At 40.4% G+C, this 20,037-nt stretch overlaps 1 protein-coding gene across 8 annotated transcripts in view; it reads left to right on the forward strand.

Annotated features, from left to right (window-relative positions):
• Positions 1-19,053, forward strand: part of sema6a (sema domain, transmembrane domain (TM), and cytoplasmic domain, (semaphorin) 6A) — a 130,747-nt gene extending 111,694 nt beyond the window's left edge. For 4 of the 8 annotated variants that reach the window (XM_052020010.1, XM_052020009.1, XM_052020014.1 and 1 more), the window contains 2 exons: positions 2,530-2,691; positions 15,238-19,053. In XM_052020010.1, coding sequence (XP_051875970.1) covers positions 2,530-2,691; positions 15,238-16,412 — 1,337 coding nt within the window. In that variant the 3' untranslated portion in view covers positions 16,413-19,053. The remainder of the gene's footprint in view (positions 1-2,529; positions 2,692-15,237) is intronic. The other 4 variants (XM_052020013.1, XM_052020015.1, XM_052020016.1 and 1 more) reach the window with 2 other exon arrangements.
• Positions 19,054-20,037: the final 984 nt, after the last annotated feature.

Genomic DNA, 20,037 nt, shown 5'->3' on the forward strand with positions numbered 1-20,037 from the left:
GACTGACAATAAACAAGACTATTTTGTCTAACACACTGCATACATATCTAGACTTGCTGGTTACATGATATCCCATTGCTCTACAATGCCGGATCCTTCTTTTTATGCAACTCTATTCTCAAGTTATGAAAAAGATTTAAGCCTCAAATTGTGATGGCATAAAGCGAAATTCTGTCGTAAGATCTGGCAAAGGTCTTGCCTATGGATTGTTCTAGAAATTAGCAGATGATAGAGAACAAGAGCTGTGTTGTTCCATGCATTAGATATTGAGATATTATATCTAATCAAGCTTCATTTTCCCTCCATCTTCCAGTCATTCTCATCCTCATAGGCAGCTGCTTCTGCTGCAAGTACAGACTCTTCTATGAATCCAGTCTAGTTCCCATTCTTCATGTGTGAGTCTGGGCAGATAGCAGACCATCCACTGCTGTCCCATGAACACATATTGTAATGCCCAAAGAAGGCAGCTAAATAGTTATCAGAATGAGGAATCCTGCCTTCTTTTCAGTTAACTTCTGTCCTCACCAGCTCAAGAATGAAAAGGCAAATTGTTGAACCCTAACTGCTGTACACTAAGTCAGCATTGGATAAGGACAGTACCGAAGATAGAGAATTGGGAGTAGGTCCTTTGGTCCCTCATGCCTGCTCTGCCAGTCAGCAAGATCATGGCTGATCTCCTTTCATAGCACTTCTAACACCTCATCCCTCGATTCCCTTAATACCCCCAAAAATTGATCTCCGATAGATTTTTAGGTATGCTATATCTTCCCATGGTGCAAGTTCAAAGCTTAACGATTTGCATCCTATCCAGAAGATGTTTGTAGCAATAGAGTCACAAAGCCATAGGGCTGTACAGCACAGAAACGTGCCCTTTGCACTACCAAGTCCGTGCCGACCTTTTTGCCCATCTGCCCTAATCCTATTTGCCTACATTAGGTCCCTATCCTTCGATGCCTCACCTATTTAAGTGCCTGTCTAAATGTCTCTTAAAATATACTGATTGTATCTGACTCCACCACCTCCTCTGGCAGCGGTTTTCAAATATCAACAACTCTCTGGCTAAAAAATCTTTCCCCTCAAATCCCCTTTAAAACTCCTTCCTCTTACTTTATACCTGTGCCTTCCCCTACCATGGGAAAAAAGATTCTGACTATCCACCCTATCTATGCCTCATAATTTTATTTGCCTCATTCAGGTCACCCCTCAGCCTCCTTCACTTCAGGGTGACAAGCCCAACCTATCCAGTCTCTCCCCATTACTAATGCCCTCCAGTCCAGGCAACATCTTGGTGAATCTCCTCTGCACTCTCTCCAGTGCAACCGCATCCTTCCCATTGTGTGGCACCCAGCACTGCACACAATACTCCCGAGTGCAGTCGAACCAGTGTTTTGTAAAATTACAACATAACATCCTAACATTATATTCTGTGCCCTGACCTATGTAGGCAAGCATGTCATATACCTTCTTCACCATGCTATCTACCAGTGTTGCCACTTTCAGAGAACTATGGACTTGAATTCCAAAGTCTCTCCATTCATCAATATATCTTAGCACCCTACCATTTACCTTATATGTCCTACCCCTACTTAACTTCCCAAAATGTTCTATATACTGTGAACACATTTATAAATAAATGCAAATCAGCAGGTTGCATTATTTAACTCTCCATTTTGTTAGTGTCTTCAACTTTCTGAACTAATTGTGTAGTGGAATTTGATGAGTGAAAGAGGATTGTGAGGAGTCAACTACAAACAATTTCTCAAGCCAAACACTCTGGAAAGGGAAAATATTAAGCAACACTTTTAAAAGGCAGGTTAACTGCAATAGTTCCCTTGGCCTCAATAATACACTTCTGCAGTTAATGCAAGTTTAAATGTGCCATTTTGTAATATTTCATTTCTGATAATTATAGTTTATTTTTACCAGAATATTCCCAATAATGCATCTCCCTGAGGATAGTTTTTGTTCAGAATATGGGGCCTTAGCAGGATAAGCTGCTCACTCTCACTCCCCTCAATGTTCTTCCCTTGTAACATAAACACCCCCTTTGCTTGCACTGATAATGTCTGCCGTTAAGCAATACTTCCTGTCATAGTTGACGGTGAATAATGAAATGCTTCTGTCAGCACAATCTTTCAGCCTATAGCACCAAGCAAAAATAAATCCTTTTTAATGATTAGGTCCAGCAGACTAAAGGACAATCCTATGGCAAAATCATTGTTAACAATCCTTAAAGTGACTGCGTCTGTCGCTCAGCAAGGGCTCTGATTACCATCACAGTTATTCAGGACTTCTGTCACACAGATGCAGTGTGCCGCAGGCTAGCGTGAATTGTCATTGTTGCTACTTATTTCATTGCAGATTTTAATGTGAAAGAGGAAAAAAACATTTGTTAATTTAATGTAAAATGAAAAAAAAACACAATTGACTTATACTAGAGTAGATGTTTCTTTTTTTTTCCTGACTTAACAAGAAGTTCAAACTCTGAGTAAAACAGAATGACCTTGACTGTGTTTACAATGATGACAGGCCACTTCAGTTCTGCCTTTTCCACTACCACCCCTCCTACAGCAATTAAGGAGGGTTATGATGCCCAGGGGCCGATGCTGGATCAGAAGAATGCTATTGCGTCCTCAGAAATTATTGACCCATACGTGGCTAACCCTCCACACATTCACCATGATACCAACGGTAAGGCCTCGGAAGCACTTCTTTCCTGTGGTGGGGGTAAATGGCAGGGTCGCTGCTTCCAGCTGGATAAGATCAATTGGTGACTTATACAAAAAAAAATTGGATTTAACTGGCTCTTGGTGTCACTCCCAACAACTTGTATCTAAGCAATTCAAGCGTAAAGAAAGCTCTCATCCGTAACTGAACTGGGCCTATACGTGAATCCAGACTCACAGCTTTGTGGTTGACTCTTAATTGCCCGATGAAATGGTCTAACAAGTCATTCAACTCAGAAGTAACTTAGAGTTGGCAATAAATGTTGGCCTTCCCAGCAGTGCCCATATCTCATGAATGAATAAAAAAATTCAATAATAACATTTTTAAAAGAAATAGAATCTTCTAATTTTCTCCTAGTCCTTTCTCCATTCCCTCAACAATATCCAATTTTAAAGCTGAATTTCAGTGACTTGTTTCCAGGCTGTTAGACATGCACAGACTGGATTGACATGCACTTTTAATTTCCAATTCTGCTTTGTGCTCCACGCTTTCCCAAGGGTGATTAACCTGTGAAATAGGAAAGCTAATATCACATTGGTCTGTGGCCACTTGATTACGATCAATGTTGGAGAACCATAGAACTGTTATGGTTCAGAAGTAGGCGATATGGCCCTTCAATTCTTTGCCAGCTCTGACTAGTTAGTCCCATTCCCCACAGCTCTGCAAAATATTTTTTATCTTGCTTTTGATAGCACCGTTTGACCCTGTTAATAGTACTTCTTCAGGTAGCAAGTTCCAGTTCAAAATTACTCTCTGTATAAAAAAAAATTACTCCTCGCATTCGCATGTATCTTTTTTGCACTAACTTTAAATCCGTGTCCGTTGCGCTCTCCCCACCCCCACCCCATCTCTTGTGAGTGGGAGCAGTATCAAACCAGTCATAAACCATCTTTAACCCTGTGGCTGAAATCTCTCAGACTTGGAACCATACTAATATATTTTCACTGCATGCTCTCTGGGATCTTTAGAAAGTGAGGCAACAATAAGTGGAGAAAAGATGTATTCTTTCAGTATGATGGTCAACACCTTGATAACCCCTTTTTAAATAGCACAAGTTTTGGGCTCGGACCATTTATCACATTACCTAGCTGGTTATTTAAGCTGGTTATCTGTAAGTAATAAGTTTGAGGTTTCATCAGAGTGTTTTAATTGAGCATAAACATAATGGTGATAGAAGTAAGTTAAGTCAGCATCATTGTATCATAATGAAGTTAAAAATGTCCTTCAGGTTAATAGTTAGGCTTGATCTGTAGGTTTAAAAGCTAACTTCACAGTAGGTATTAATTTAAAGCAACTATTAATCATGTGTACAATATCAAAGGAAGGTCTAAAAGCTATAAATAACAGCTTGTTTAGATGGCTAGACCAGCATCTGCCTGCATTAGTGAGTTACTGTGGAGTCTGGCTTAAAAAAAAGTAAACATTGTTGCACAGCAAGAGAGATGAACACAAGAGGAAGTGAGTATTGATTGGGAGAAGGAAAAAAAAATATATGCTCCTTTCCTAACTGGGAAATCCCAGGTTTGATTCTTGGTCCACACTGAGTAACAGATGTTACCTGGAGCAAAAGTTGGAACAGCTAAAGAGAGCAAATCAGCCAGAGTTTTCACTTGCAATTAAAATCCAGTCCTCATTGCTATAAAATTTATTCTCCTGCAATATATAGGAGAGCCAGTGGGTTCTGCTGTGCCCCTGAGATTCATTCCATTTAAATCAATTTCTGAGCAGGCTACAAAGCACTACCACTGCTGGTAGCATGTTTGACTGAGAATGAATTTCTTGGCTTCTGTAGAACGGCCACAGGGTGTACTGTAGCAAGGGTACCTTCGGGAGGTGGGGGTGTCATTGTTTGGAAACAAAAGAAAACAAGTTCAAAAAATATGAATTCATCATGAAAAAAGGCAAAATACACATTTTACTAACAACTGCCCCTGTTCCAACTTGGTTTCCTCCCCAACCATTTGTGTTCGTTGGGTTTGACTCTCTTATGCTCACTTTTGATTATAACAGAGAATGGCAGTGACCCAAGAGCCTTATTAACACCAAACAAGGTCATTTTAATTTTTGATGCTCTGCGGGACATCAGTATGATTAGTAGTGACAGAGCTGGAAGCAGTTTACCCCCTTATGAAGAACAATGGTAGCAGAGGTGACTGCATGGGTCTGACATACTGGTGTGTGGGTGTGCTTTTAATACACTAAATTACCTATAAAGCTTGGTGTCAATTGCATTTGATGGTTTTATTGGGAAATGGATTAGTTTTTTTTTGTTTATTTCTATTGTTAATGTGATACGGTTTTTTTTCTGTTGGCATTTGAGAATTCCGTTCAGTTTATTTTGCACAATGCTGCATGGAGTTCAGTCTTGGAAATTTATATTCCTCGTTTGCTGATTTGCTTCCCATCACTATCTCTGAGAAAATGCACGTGCAATGTGAATGTCTGCACTGCTGCTTTTTTGCAAAATTCTGCTCTTTTTAACCTATTTCTTTCTATGGGATGTTGCACCCACATGACCAGTCTCCTTTAGGTTATGCTTTTTCAAACAAAATACTCTCCTTGCTGCAGGATATATGGAATGACCTGACAGGACAGTTTATGTGGGTGAGACATTATATGTGTGTGCAGCAGTTTCTGATATCAAATACTCTGAAACGTTCCAAAAAAGCTACAAAAACAGCACTTGCTTTCATTTCTTCAAATGCGGTCACATTGGCTGGAAATTTTTATTTCTATAAGTTATTTTTATGAAAACCTTTCAGAGTATGCTTCTTTCTGCTGCCTTTTTGTGTGGTAAACTAATGGTATGAATCACCTTGGCAAAAAAGATTAACCCTCCAGTCTAACCTTCCCTTCTGCTGCCATTGTATTGAAGACCACCCTCCCACTGGACATTTCATCTCCTTGTATGAAATGTTGCAAGGCCTTACTGTATGTTGTATGATTCATTACTAACAACAGAAATAGAAGGAGAAACAGTCAATGGAACATAAAACCACCTCTCATTTTCCCTCCTTTAGGATTTGACCCTTCCTTCTTTCCACCTTGTGATTTATGTCTGCATGTCCTTGTAACCCTTGTTTAGTAGTTTTTGATATCTTTCTCAATTGCCAGAGTCAAGGATAGCCCCTTTCTTCTGTTCCTCCTTATCTCAGTTGCCAGATGTCTGGAGCCTCTGCAGTCTCTGCCTAGTTGATACAAATATTATGGTTCATACTGGCAATGGCTGAGAATTGCTGGTTTACAGGAGTAACTCGAGAGAATCTCTTTCACACTTGCAATTTTTATCTGTGTGCCCTTCATAATCATGAAGTATTGGACATGCATGTTTCCAGATAAAGTTCCCAGCTGCAATGTATCACAGTATTTTCAGCTTGAATTCTGTTTATCTGCATCCAGGACTGCATTGCTAAGCCATCTGTACTTTACTGTTTAAGCACATGTGAGAAACTGTGCTTTATGCCTCAGGCATTCCATCACATTCTCCCTGACCTTAATATTTCTTCACTGATTAGGAGGCAGGTGAAAAAGAGGAGGTGAATTCTAGGTAAAGATTAAATTGTGTTTGACCACAAGAGTGAGGGCTATGGTCTTACAAGGAGAAGTCCTGTACAAGCCCTCTCTGAGTTACGAACCACCGACTTATGGACACTGATACTTACAAACAATCGCTCATGAGTATCACTAAATTCAAACGAAAACCAGTCTTAAAACATATCTGTTTACACGTCACCTCCCAAAAGTAATCAGACACCATTGTCTCCTAAAAATGCAGGCTGCCAGTTTCACCACAGGAACCACAAAGAGAGTTGCTTTGGAAATTGACAAGTAGTCACTTCTATTGATGCACAGATACTCTATTAAACAATGTAACATCCACTGATACTTAAAGCCCATCAAAACTAGCCATTGAGTGTGGGATTCTGTACCATTGTAAATAGGCAAGAGAAGACAATAAATATTAATTGGCCCTCATCAACACCATTCATTGCAATACTGTGTAGGTATGATTACTGTATCCAGTGATTTTGTGTATTTTCTAACTAATGGACAAAATCGACTTATGGGCATCCATAAAAAGGGAACCCTTCGTAACCCAGGGATGGACTGTATGTGGTTTACATTCCTGCCTTTTGCAGCTTGACAGAAATGTCATATTTTTTCAGGTCACTTTGCTAAAATGTGTTTGTCCTTTCTAATGTTGCATCCAGTAATCTGTAAATTAAGAGGTTTTTTTGTAGTCAATTTGGTCTCTTATCCCTCCCTTTCAACTGTAATGTTTAATACACTTCTGGTCACTGGATTTATATGCTGTTAAGACACATGATCAATCATATTGTGCACAATTTAAGGTGACAAACAGTCACAGCTGTCAGCTTCCATTGATCTGAAAAGCTGCATTATTGTTTTATATTCCGGGATTTTTCATTATGATTGTTGCAGCTTGTCACCCAGACATTGCTTCATGACTCAACATGTACAAGAGCTGTGATTCAAATGCAATTTCAGTGAACATTATAGCAACAGCTCTGCTTATCAGCTTTGATTTATTTTATTTGAAACATGGACTTAATATAAACTATGTGAATAGTCACTAAGCCTATATTAACTGTATAACAGAAGGTATCCTGGCTTCCTACCTCCAACTTGTACCACTAAGTACCTTTTACTGAACTGTATTGTTCCAAAAGTTGTGACTTAATGCCTGACAAACAGTCTCTATATAATGACCAGCATCATGATGGAGCAGGGCCAAACGTCTTTAGATCTCTTTGATCTTCCCTTCAGTCATCCTCCCACAATTTGTTGTATAATCCACTGAAGATTTTGGTTTTGATTAAAGAAAAATGGCAGGGATTAATAATACTTCATCAAACTGCAATGTATTGATTAATTATTAGTGCAAATTAGAATTTCTGCTGTTAGCATTGGGGTAAAGAAGCATATTAGTTAAATATAAGAACAGATCGAATATCGTCAGGTCACATGAGTGTTCCGTGAGATGAATTTTGGGTTCTAGTTAGCCACACTCAATGTTCCTGGGTAATGTCACCTTTGATATTGGAAAGTGCTGACATTTTGATGATTAGGTTGCCTGCCTGAAACAGCCAATGCAATACCTTTGAAGTGTAATCACTGTTCTGATGTGCAAAACTGGACACTGAATTTGCATGCAGCAAGCTTCCATAAACAACTAGATAATCTGTTTCAGTGAGATTGACTGAGGGATTAATATTACCAAGGTATTGAAAATAGCTCCCCTCTTTTCTGAAGAGGGCCAAGACAATAAATAAATGTTTATATTAATTGGGCCTCATCAACACATTACATTCATTACAGTACTGTGTAGATACGGTTACGGTATAGGGTGATTTTGTGTAGTTTCTGACTAATGGACAAAATTGACATGGGCATCTGTGAAAACGGAACCCGATCATAACTGAGTGTAAAGAGTGTGCATAACTATTACAGTAACATGGCTGAGAGATGGGCAGGACTGGCACCTCAATGTTTCTGTGATATAGATGCTCCTTTCATGATAGAGGTGGAGGGAAAAGAGGAGGGAGTGTTGCATTTTTGATTAAGGAGAACATCACAGCAGTACTTAGAGAGGAAGTTCCTGGGGGATCATCCAGTGAGGCCATATGGGTGGAACTCAGGAATAAGAAAGGGATGGTCACTTTAATGGGATTACACTATAGGTCCCCCAATAGTCAAAGGGAATTAGAGGAGCAAATATGGTGGGAGGCAGCAGATAACCGTAAGAATAATACAATTGTAATAGTAGATGATTTTAACTTTCTTAATATTGACCGGGACTGCCATAGTGTTAAGGGCTCGGATGAGGCGGAATTTATTGTGTCCAGCAAGGTTTGCTGAAGCAATACGTAGATGGCCCTGCCAGAGAGGAGGCTACACTGGACCTCATATTGGGAAATGAGGCGGGGAAAGTGAGAGAAGTGTCATTGGGGGAGCACATTGGAACCAGTGACCATAATTCTGTTGGTTTTAAAATAGTTACAGCAAAAGATAGGAATAGTCCATAAGTTAAAGTTCTACATTGGGACAAGGCTAATTTTGATGGCATTAGGTAGGAACTTGCAAAGGTTGATTAGGAGAGACTGTTTGCAGTTAAAGGGATGTCTGGCAAGTGGGAGATTTTAAAAAGTGAGATAGGGAGAGTTCAGGCCCAGCATGTTCTTGTTAGAGTGAACAGCAAGGCTAGTGGGATTAGGGAACCCTGGTTCATGAGAGACATTGAGGCATACGTCAGGTATAGACAGCTGGGATCAAGTAAATCCATTGAGGAGTATAGGGGATGTAGTAGAACACTTAAGAGGGAAATCAGAAGGGTTAAAAAAAGGACATGGGTTAGCTTTAGCAGGTAAGGTCAAGGAGAATCCAAAGGAATTCTACAAGTATATTAAGAGGAAAGGGTAACTAGGGAGAAAATAAGTCCCCTTAAGGATCAATGTGGTTGTCTATGTGTGGAGCCACAGGAGATGGGCAAGATCTTAAATGAACATTTCTTGTCTGTATTTACTATGGAGAAGGCATGGAAACTAGACAGCAGTGATGTCTTGAAACATAACATTACAAAAGAGGAGCTGCTAGAGGACATAAAGCACATAAAGGTGGATAAATCCCTGGGGCCTGACCAAGTGTATCCTAGGACATTGTGGGAAGCTAGGGAAGAAATTGCTGGGGCCCTGGTGATCCCCCAGGAATATCCTCTCGAAGTACTGCTGTGATGTAATCCTCAATCAAAAATGCAACTCCCTCTCCTCTTACCTGCATCTCTATCACGCCTGTAGCTTCTATACTCCAGAACATTGAACTGCCAGTCCTACCCAACCCTCAACCATTTTTCTGTAACACTATAACATCCCAGTCCCATGTACATGTCCTTGCCCTGAGTTCACCTGCCTCACCTGCCAGGCTTCTTGCATTAAAATAAGTGCAGTTTAGCCTATCAGACCTTCCTCCTTCCCTCTCCCACTCCTACCTGCCCTGCCAACCGAACTCATTCACTTTAACTTCCACATTTGCCTCAACCTTCCCATTTGCCACACTACTGCTTTGAGTCCCACCCCCCCCCCCCCCCCACCAGACTAGTTCAAACCCTCCCGAGTAGCACCAGCTAATCTCCCTGCCAGGATATTGGTCCCCCTTCACTTCAGGCACAACCAGTCCCTCTTATACGGGTCACCTCTACCCCAAAAGAGATCCCAATGGTCAAAGAACATGAATCCTTCTCTCCTGTACCAGTTCCTCAGCCAAGCATTCATCTGCCCTGTCCTCCTATTCCTTCCCTCATAAGCACATGGCACCAGGAGTAATCCAGAGATTACAGCCCTTGAGGTCCTTATTTTTACTCTTCTGCCTTACTCCCTATATTCACTCTGCAAGACCTCATCCCTTTTTCAAGTGCCAATGTGTGCAATGGCCTTTGGCTGTTTACCCTCCCCCCTGAGAATGTTATGCAACTGCTCAGAGACATCCTTGACCCTGGCACCTGGGAGGCAACACACCATGCTGGATTCTTGTTTACAGCCACAGAATCTCCTGACTGTCACATCTCCTATCACTACAGCTCTCTTTATCTTCACTCTCCTCTGAAAGGTCATTTCCCCCTCCAACAGAATCCAAAATGAGACACTTATAGTGAGTGGAATAGCCACAGGAGAATCCTGCTCTCCCGGTCTACCCCTCTACCTTTCCTGGTGGCCACCCAACTAACTGCTGCCTGCATCTTCTGCATGATCATCTCACTAAACCTCCTATTTGTGACACTCTCAGCATCACAGATGTTCCTGAGGGAGTCCAATTGCAGCTCCAGCCCCTCAGTCTGGAGCTGCCGATGGATGCACTTCCCACAGATATAGTCAGCAAGGACACTGGCAATGTCAGCCTGGACTTTTTTTGTGTGAGTGGAGCTTAAATCCATAGTGTTTTGAGTCAGATGCTACCACTGAGCTACAATTGAGACTAATGTCCTTTCTCCTCCACGCTTCCAAGACAATGCAGCAGTAGGCTTCTTGGAAACATTCCTCACGCAAATTAAATCTTTACTCATGATTGTCAGACACCAAAGCAAAATTTGAAATTACAGAGTCCAGGCTAGCACTGCATTTACTCCACCCAATTGTTCTGGGTTTCCCATATATGTAAAGGATCATCAGTCACCTGCATAATGGCTGCTGCTGAATCAGGTTCTTTCCCCTTCGCTTTGCAATCTCTGTCCCATCCAGAGCTCTCTGATGGTTAACTAAGCATCAGAACTAAAATTCCCTCGTTCTCAGTCTGCAAACCACATTAAGGCATCCAATTTATTTATTCCTTTTTATGCTGTGTCAAAGGCATCATATAAACATAGGTGATTTATATCTCCCCTTTTCTTCCATGACCACTCTGAACTATCTGCAAAGGTGAGAACTGGTCTTCTTTCAGGCCTCTGTCAGAGATGTATGAAGTTGCACAATGGGAGAGAAGCTTGAGGATTGCTCTTATTTCTCACCCTTTCCCCAATTCTTGGGGAAGTACCAGCCTATGATTAATATATTGCAACATCAACATGATTTAGATGAGAGGCTTGTAACTATAGTTACCATGATGATGGAGCTGGTAAGCCAATGAGTAGCTGAGTTGGACTAACCAAGAAGTCCCAAGGTTCAACCTCATGGTTAGTGTAGCTGACCATAATTAAACAACAAAGGCCATCTTCCCTCAGGAGTGCTCTTTGCGATGCCTACTCGTTAAAGATAAAAGATTTGATTTGAAAATTAAAAATGTGCCACTACATAAGCAATTAAAAGGGTCCTCTTAATATGTTCTCTTAAAATAATGTACTAAAAATGCCTGGTTAATTTTAGGCTTTCATTCCTTGCTGGTAGAATTGGGAGGAGGTCACTTGACCATTTTCATTACTAAGTAACAAGAACAGAACATTTTTGTTTATTTAATATGAAGTCATTAGTTAAAGAAGTCTTGCAATGGAATTAGGATCAGCTGTATTGTCCAAGTATGCAATAGTTCTCCCTATTCAGCTCTGTGTAAACATCGCAGGCATGTTGCAGGGAGATAAGAACCTCCAAATGAATACACTTAAAAATTCTGATTTACTGGTATTTAAATGGAAACATTTTCACTGGTTTACATTTAATGGTAAATCCATTTAGTATCTATCAGCATTCATTTCAATGTAATTTCCATTGCAAAATATGCTTTTTCTGAAATTCTTAAAGACATCCATTATTCCCTAGTCTAATCATACTGTTGCCTGAAGGATACACTCTCCAGGCAGTATCATTATTTTAACATCCTTATAACTTGTTTACTCAGCAGCTGGATTCAACAGTTTGAAATCCTGAAACCAAACCTTTACTGTAGGAAATATGTTGCTGTTCACATAAAATATCTCACTGGATAAATTGCACAAATGACCTGAATAGGAATCAGTGCATAATATTAGCAGTATGTTCCAATAAAAGAAAGTTAACAACATTTTGAACTGACAACATCAGGGAAGGATCTCTTGTGGATGCCACTTGACAAGATCCAGCCTGAACAACTTTGTGCCTCAGATGAACTGTTCCTACTTGAGCAGCACCCTTTTCTACTATTCAACATTTTTAATGGCTTTAAAATGAGCAGCTCACCTGGTCCTCCCCTTCTTATGTTAGGAATACAAAGTCAATTTCAGCCAGTTCCTGACCCCCATGAGCACAATTCTTGCTGTGGTCTACTTTGTAGGGTTGAATTTTGAGATGTTGAGTACTACATGTGGACACTACTGACCCAAGAACGAATTTCAAAGCTTATTTCCCATAGTCCTTGTCTCTCGAGCCTGAGTGAACTGGCTATCATCATCCACCATATCAATTTCTGAAAGGATTTCAATGAAATCACTTGTCACTCTTTTAAATTCCACTGAATATAGGCTGATGCTGCTCAATCTCTCTTTGGAGCACAACCCTTCATTGTAGGAATCAATCTATTTAATCTGCATTGCTTCATCTAAGCTTAGTCTAAAGACTAAACTTCGAACAATATTCTGGCTATGGTTTTACCAAGTAAATGAAAATTCAAAACAAAACTGAAGATGCTGGAAATCTAAAACAAAAACAGAAAATGCTTGAAATTCAGGTCACACCTGTAGCAAGAGAAACAGAGTTAACGGTATGATCTTACCAAAACCCTGTGCAATTGCAGCTAAATTTCCTTACCCCTAACTCCATGCAATAAGGGCCGACATACTCACATGACCCACATCAGATGCATGGAGGATCCAGAGCAAATATAGCAGATATTGATGAACTCCAGTAGGATTCTTGTTTTTCAATTCTGTTTTAGTCTTTATTGAAGTTGGATGGCATAGCACAAAACCTTCTAAATTTTTTTGGCAGAGAAGTCTGGCCTTTATTTATGGGTGGTCTCAATTTATGTAAATTTTAATTTCTGCAGTTGAAATTCTATGTGCAGCAGGATATGCATTTGACACTGTAATTGCTTGTTGTGCCCATTTGTTTACTTCCTGCATTTCATATTTCTGCACACCCTGTACACCATTCACAACTTTCTTACCATTTAAGACAAACTCTTTTTCTGTTCTTCCTACTAAATTGAATAGCCTTCCAATTTGACAGATTATACTCCATCTGTCTAGTTCTTTGCCACTCACTTAACCTGCAATTAGCCAGATACGGGATCAGAACTTTTGATTACTGTGGAAAAAACCTGTTCCATGCACTTATGAAATTGAAACATTATAAATCAAGTCGTCCCATGAAAAAGCAGCGCCATTATTGAAGAAGTCTTTTCCTTTCACACCTGAAAGAATAATTCATAATAAATTATAGTTCCACAGATAGAAGCACCTTACCTCAATGTCCACTCTTCAACAGCGACCCATTTGCGGTATCTCCCACATGTACATCAACTGCAGAAAGTTAGTTTGCAGGTACAGAAAGTACTTAGAAGGGTCTTTTTATTTCAGGGGAGTTGGAGTACCAGAGTAAGGAAAATTTGCTCCAGCTGTATAGGATTTTGATGAGATCATTTCTGGAGTACTGAATACAGTTTTGTTCTCCTTAATTCAGGAAGGATATGCTGGTCTTGGAGTTGAACAGTACAGCACAGGAACAGGTCTTTTGGCTCATGATGTTTGTGCCAAATTAAACTAATCCCTTCTGCCTGCACGTGATCCATATCCCTCCATTCCCTGCATAGTCATGTGCCTATCTAAAAGCCTCTTAAACAACACTATCGCATCTGCTTCTACAATGACCCCTGGCAGCATGTTCCAGGCACCTACCACTGTGTAAAAAAAACTTGCCCTGCACATTTCCTTTAAGCATTCCCCCTCTCACCTTAAAACTATGCCCTCTAGTGTTTGATATTTATACCCTCTCTATTGCCTTTCATAATTTTTATAAACTTCTATCAGGTCTCCCCTTGGTATCCAACGCTCCAGAGAAAACAATCCAAATTTGTCCATCCTCTCCTTATAGCTAATGATGTTGATGCAGGAAATGTTTACCAGAGCAATTCCTGAGAGGACTGAGCTTTGAAATAGATTGAGTAGAATGGGCTTACAATATTTGGAGTTTAGAAGGAGGAGAGGTGATCCCATTAAATATAAGAAGGGGCTTGACAGGGTGAATGCTAAGAGGTTGTTTCTCTTAACTGAAGTCAAGATCTAGGGAACATAGTTGCAGGATAAGGGGCTTGGACATTTAGGTTTTAGGTTCGGAAGATGTTCTTCACTCAGAGTCAAAGTTGAGTTTATTGTCAAATGAACAAGTATGCGTATGCACGGATGCAATGAAAAGCCTACTTACAGCAGCATCACAGGCACATAGTATCAGAACTGTAAATCAGAGGACTGTAACTCATTTGGAATTCTCAATCTCAGAGAGCTGTGGATGGTCAGTCATTAAACATATTCAGGGCAAAAGTTGATAGATATTTAGTATCCAGAGAAATGAAGGGATATGGGGATCAAATATGAAAGTGGAGTCAAGGCAGAAGAGAGCTATCAATGTTGACCTCTGAACTGATTTGTTATTCACCCAGGGACAAAGCCAATTTCAGCATTTCTACATAGCCCTTTTAAGGTCAATTACTCAGCACACATTTTGACTAGGAGTTTCTCGATCTGTAGGACTGCAGTAACTCTGACCTTGGCTCATGTTTTACTCATTAGACCAGCAAAAATTGGCAACAATTTGATTTGAATTTTTTTCCTTGTACTTTATTGCATAAAAAGGTTTCCATGTTATGAAAGGCTTTTTACTTCCCTGCCAGGTATTTGATTTTGATGGATTGCAAAGGATCATTTGGTATTTATCATTTTACCCTTAGTGGTTATCCTGGAAGATGAAGAATATTCATTGTTTTAGAGATTACAAAATCACATGCATATTAAAGTTAACAATGATCTTTGTATTTATAAGAGAATAGAAGTGGTTTGCCTGTGAACTAAATTCTATCTACTGTCTAATGTTTCAGGAGTAATTCGTGAAAGTTACCTCAAAGGTCATGATCAGCTTGTTCCAGTTACCCTTTTGGCTATTGCAGTTATTCTCGCCTTTGTCATGGGGGCAATTTTCTCAGGAATAATTGTTTACTGCATATGCGATCACCGGCGCAGAGACATTGATGTAGGCCAAAGGAAAGAGAAAGACCTGCCTCGATCTCGCAGGGGTTCCATGGCTAGCGTCACAAAACTTGGTGTCCTGTTTGATGCTCAGACAAAGGAACCAAAGCCAGAAGCTCTGCTGACTCCCCTGATGCATAATGGTAAAATTGTGACACCAAACGGCACAACAAAGATACTGATAAAAGCTGACCAGCACCATCTGGATCTGACAGCACTGCCCACCCCAGAGTCAACACCAACCTTGCAGCAAAAGCGAAAGGTGAGCCGTGGCAGCAGCCAGTGGGAAAGGAACCAGAATCTAATCAATGCCTGCACGAAAGACTTGGCCTCCATGGGGTCACCAGTCATCCCCATGGATCTTCCACTCCATGCTTCCCCCAACCATATTCCAAGTGTGGTGGTCCTCCCAACCAGTCAGCAGAGTTTTCAGCACGACTATGGAGACCAAGGGCACCGATCAGAAATGGCGCAAATCACTATTGAAGATCAGAATGCCACACTGGAGTATCGAAGTATAAAAAGTCCCTGCCATGGATTAGTTGCAAACCTTGACCATGTGCCACCTAAAGTTCCTCAGAGAGAAGCCTCACTTGGATCCACTAATTCTGGGCTGACTCAGAATGCTCTGAGCAAGCGACTGGATGTTCCTTCCCCTTCGTATGCAATCGAATACAAGAGAAACTATCCCAGCAATTCATTGCAAAGAAACCCTCAAACATCTGCTTTCAAACGAAACCACAATACTAACTCTTCCAATTCCTCCCACCTTTCTAGAAACCAGAGTTTTAACAGAGGAGAGAACCCTCCTCCTGCACCACAAAGAGTAGACTCCATGCTAGTGAATGCAGGTCAATCTCAGACACAGGCTGTAACCGTATCTAGGAGATCCAGCATCACAGCACCATACAACTCTCTGCCAAGACTAGGGCTTAAACGCACGCCCTCCATAAAACCAGATGTTCCACCAAAACCCACATTTGTTCCCCTTTCAGCTTCCATCAAACCAAATGACACATGTACATAATCACAGTGGGAAGTACAAAATGAAGTGGGCCCTGCTTCCTGAGTCAGTGCTTTGCAAATGCAACACTAGTTTTGTGTTTTTCTTTTTAAAAAAAGAGCTGTTGTCAAGCTGAGGATATTTATCCCTTCTCCCTGGGAAAAGTGGAATATTTTCTTACAATTGATGCAGCTACTGAACTCAGCATTTGAAAGGTGGGGTTAGCAGCTGTTGAACTTCCATCTGAGGGGATTATTGATTGATGCACATGAACAGAACAATGGGACGATGAGCCTAAAGCACAAAACTGCGGCAAACGTGTAATGTCTCCTTGACTCTACAGGAATTGCCCTATAGGGAGATGAGTTTCAAAAACAAAGCACTGAAGACATTGACTCAGACTTAACAATAGCTGAAGTTTACTGTTTGCAGATAGTCTCAGATACTGTGAAATGCCTCTCAGTGTTACATTCGCTTGGCTGCAGCAGATATCTGCCATTTTGGCAAGGCTTTGGCCTACATCTCTGCTATTGTCCTTGTAACGATTAATGTGACTATTAACACTAATAGCTCCTGGTATTTATTATTTAAGTGCTATTTCAAATATGACTGACTCCTTCAAATGAATTTATGAATATCTCTTTAAAAAAAATCAGAAAGAAGTCTAAAATGTAATGTTTGTAATTATTTAAGTCAAGTCAATTAACTGGAGACATTCAATGCTTTTTTTAAAGGTAACTGTCCACTAACAATATGGAGGTGGCATACTGAGTGCAGTGTTTCTACTCAGCTGCTGGTAGGGTTATCAAAGTGCTTGGGGAGGGGAGAATAAAAGAAAGGGGCTATTTATTTTATTGTGACAGGTTCATTTCACGGTGAGCTGAAAGGGGGGGGGTGCATCAATGAAAATGTCCAGGTTTGTTCCCCTGAGGACTCAAACAGGAAAGGAAAGAAACTCTGATACCATGCACACAGGTGGAGGCGCCATCTATTATTCAGAGGACGTATAAGGATTTAACGGTCCTGTTGGTTTTGTCAGTAATTGATACTTGCAAAGCAGAAACTGGCACATCATGTGGCAGCCAACCTAATTTTGCACGTGGCACAGCAAATGGTAGCACTGGATGGAGCCTGCTGAAGGACAAGCTGTTACGTTGCATAAATCATACTTCTATCATGCTGGTTCTAACTAGGAATACATCTGTGTGGCAAGCCTCTTTTTCCATGTGTAAATTTGTGCCTTACAACATTGATTATGTACAGTTCTAGCTAGTAATCTGCAAATAATTCCCCCCTTAAAAAAATTCTATTTCTGCTAAATTTTCTCTGCCCATTTGGAATTCATTCCTCTCACATGGAATATACATGCTCCGATTCCTAGAGTCCCGGAGAAATCTGGACACTGTGACATTTGTTTGATCATCCCACAGTCGTGCCAATCTTCCCCTCCCAAAATGCTGCAATTGCAGAAAATGTGAAGCTCATCCACATTTCTCCGGGTGTGTTCTTTCATCTTTATTTCTGCACTGTAATTGGACATATCCCCACTGGCTAATTCAGAAAGACAGATGTGCTTTAATAACCTTTTTACATGTAACAGGTGGGCAATCACTATGATGTGATCAATTATCCAATTGGTCAGTGCCTCAGTTGAAGGCACCACAAAACCTACATTGTAAATGTTAGTGAATTGGCAAGGCAGTCTTAGAGCAGGCTGGTTCCTGCTGTGGTAACACTGCTTTAATAAGTGTAGCCAGAAGGAGAGTAAAAACCTTTTGGCGCAAGTGTTTCTAATTACTACTTTTCTTTTACATTTTTCATTTTTCATGCACGTTAAATTGAGTGTTCTTACCTGTTTAATAATTGTCAACATGTTGTAGAAATACGGTTTTTATCAACTGAGCTGAATGAATTTTCTTTTTTTATTACTTTTTGTACTTATTTGCTTTATCAGTTTTCTTCAATTGGACGCCTACTTGCAAGTTGGTTAGTGTTTAGAATGGTAGCTGGATAATTCCAGAAGGAACTAGACCAAAGTGTGTAACAAGGGTGCATACACATTCAACTTCTGTGTCCTCCATTTGCAGAACTTTATTAAGTTGACTAGCATTGATGCATTCCTTCAAAACAACTTTTTTAAAATGTTAACTTTGTATGTTTCAGGCAAATTATGTTTGCTGTTTTTTATGCCTTCTTTATGTTCATGCTGTGTGATTGTTCAGAAGTTATCTCAGAGTGCAATTTTAATACATTCTTATCATTTTAACTTGAGAAATTCACCACAATACATTTTATGCAAAAAGAGTCCTGATGAGATCATATTGAGAGGCCAATATAGTACTCACAACAATTGATTTGATTCAAAACATAATGCCCTGAAACAAATGACTAGTAGTGTGCTGTTTGCTGCCTTTTCTTTCCTGGCAGTGTCCTTATCGATCCCTCTTTGGCCCTATGTGTGCCTTTTGAAGCTCACCCTTGATATAAACTCTTGGATATAAGAGTCAAATACTGGTTGTGTAAAATGTAAAATAGTGTGATGTTGGCACAATCTCTTTCCCACAGTTCCATGTCCCTAACATCCAGTTCACAACTCAAATGTATGTTGTAAAAAAAAACTCTTTAATTATTACATAATGTAATAAAACAGACTGCTCTGCTGTTGTTTTATTGGTTTAAGTGTCATGATTCTTCCATAGCCCTTAAGGCTAGTTGAACATTGCATTAGCATCTGATTGATTTCATAGTTTGGAATGCACTTAATTTGTTACAACACATCTGTATCTGATTTACACTGAATTACTGTGTTGGGTGATGGAACAATGATCCAATTCTGTGCCATTTTTCCTCAACTCTGAGTACTCTAGTCTGGAAGCCGAGTCAAATCTTTTAAACGGGAACAAGAAAACCCCTTTAAACGTAACTTCAGAAAATCACAATACCGCACCAACCACCGTAAATTTTTCCAGAACTTGTCACTGTTTCTTTACCTTAGTGCCTTTTAAGTCCAATGACCAATTTAATGGAGTTCCATATTGTAGATTTGCACAAACAATTTCAGTAACTCTGTAAGCTTGGGCTGGAATCAAACATAAACATGCCAGTAATGATTCAGCACACTGATGGGGTGTGTGGCAAGCAATGGGGGAGAGGTGCTGCACTTGTTCTGTGGTTCTGGGGAGATGATAACAAGGAAAGGTGGGGTGACTGGGAGGGGGTTGTTTTGTAGTCAACACTGGGGATGGGATCAGAGCCGGCTGGGTGGAGAGGAATCAAGCGGTTACAGGGTTGGTGGGAAGGGGAGTTAAGCGGGGGCATTGTATTTGTACAGGTGATTGGAGTAGAATGAGAACAGAGGCCTCAAGAAATGTTCAGCTGGAGCGTTCGGAAAATGATCAAGGGCAGTTGAGAACATTGGCCATTCGGACGTTGACCAGGAGGGATCTGTAGAGTTGGAGACTAGAACTAAAAAGGAGGAAGATGGATGCCGTGAACTCCCCAGCAGAGGCCTAGTGAGTGCAGACCCATTAGCTAACACTGAAGAAGCTTCCAGCCTTCCAGATGAGACTTGTTCCAGTATGCAAGGCCAACAGCATCTGTGAGGCTGGACTGGAAGACAGAATTTCACAGTGACATCCATCAAGGATTG

Source organism: Pristis pectinata, chromosome 7 (genome assembly GCF_009764475.1).
Source record: "Pristis pectinata isolate sPriPec2 chromosome 7, sPriPec2.1.pri, whole genome shotgun sequence".
Lineage (NCBI taxonomy): Eukaryota > Metazoa > Chordata > Chondrichthyes > Rhinopristiformes > Pristidae > Pristis > Pristis pectinata.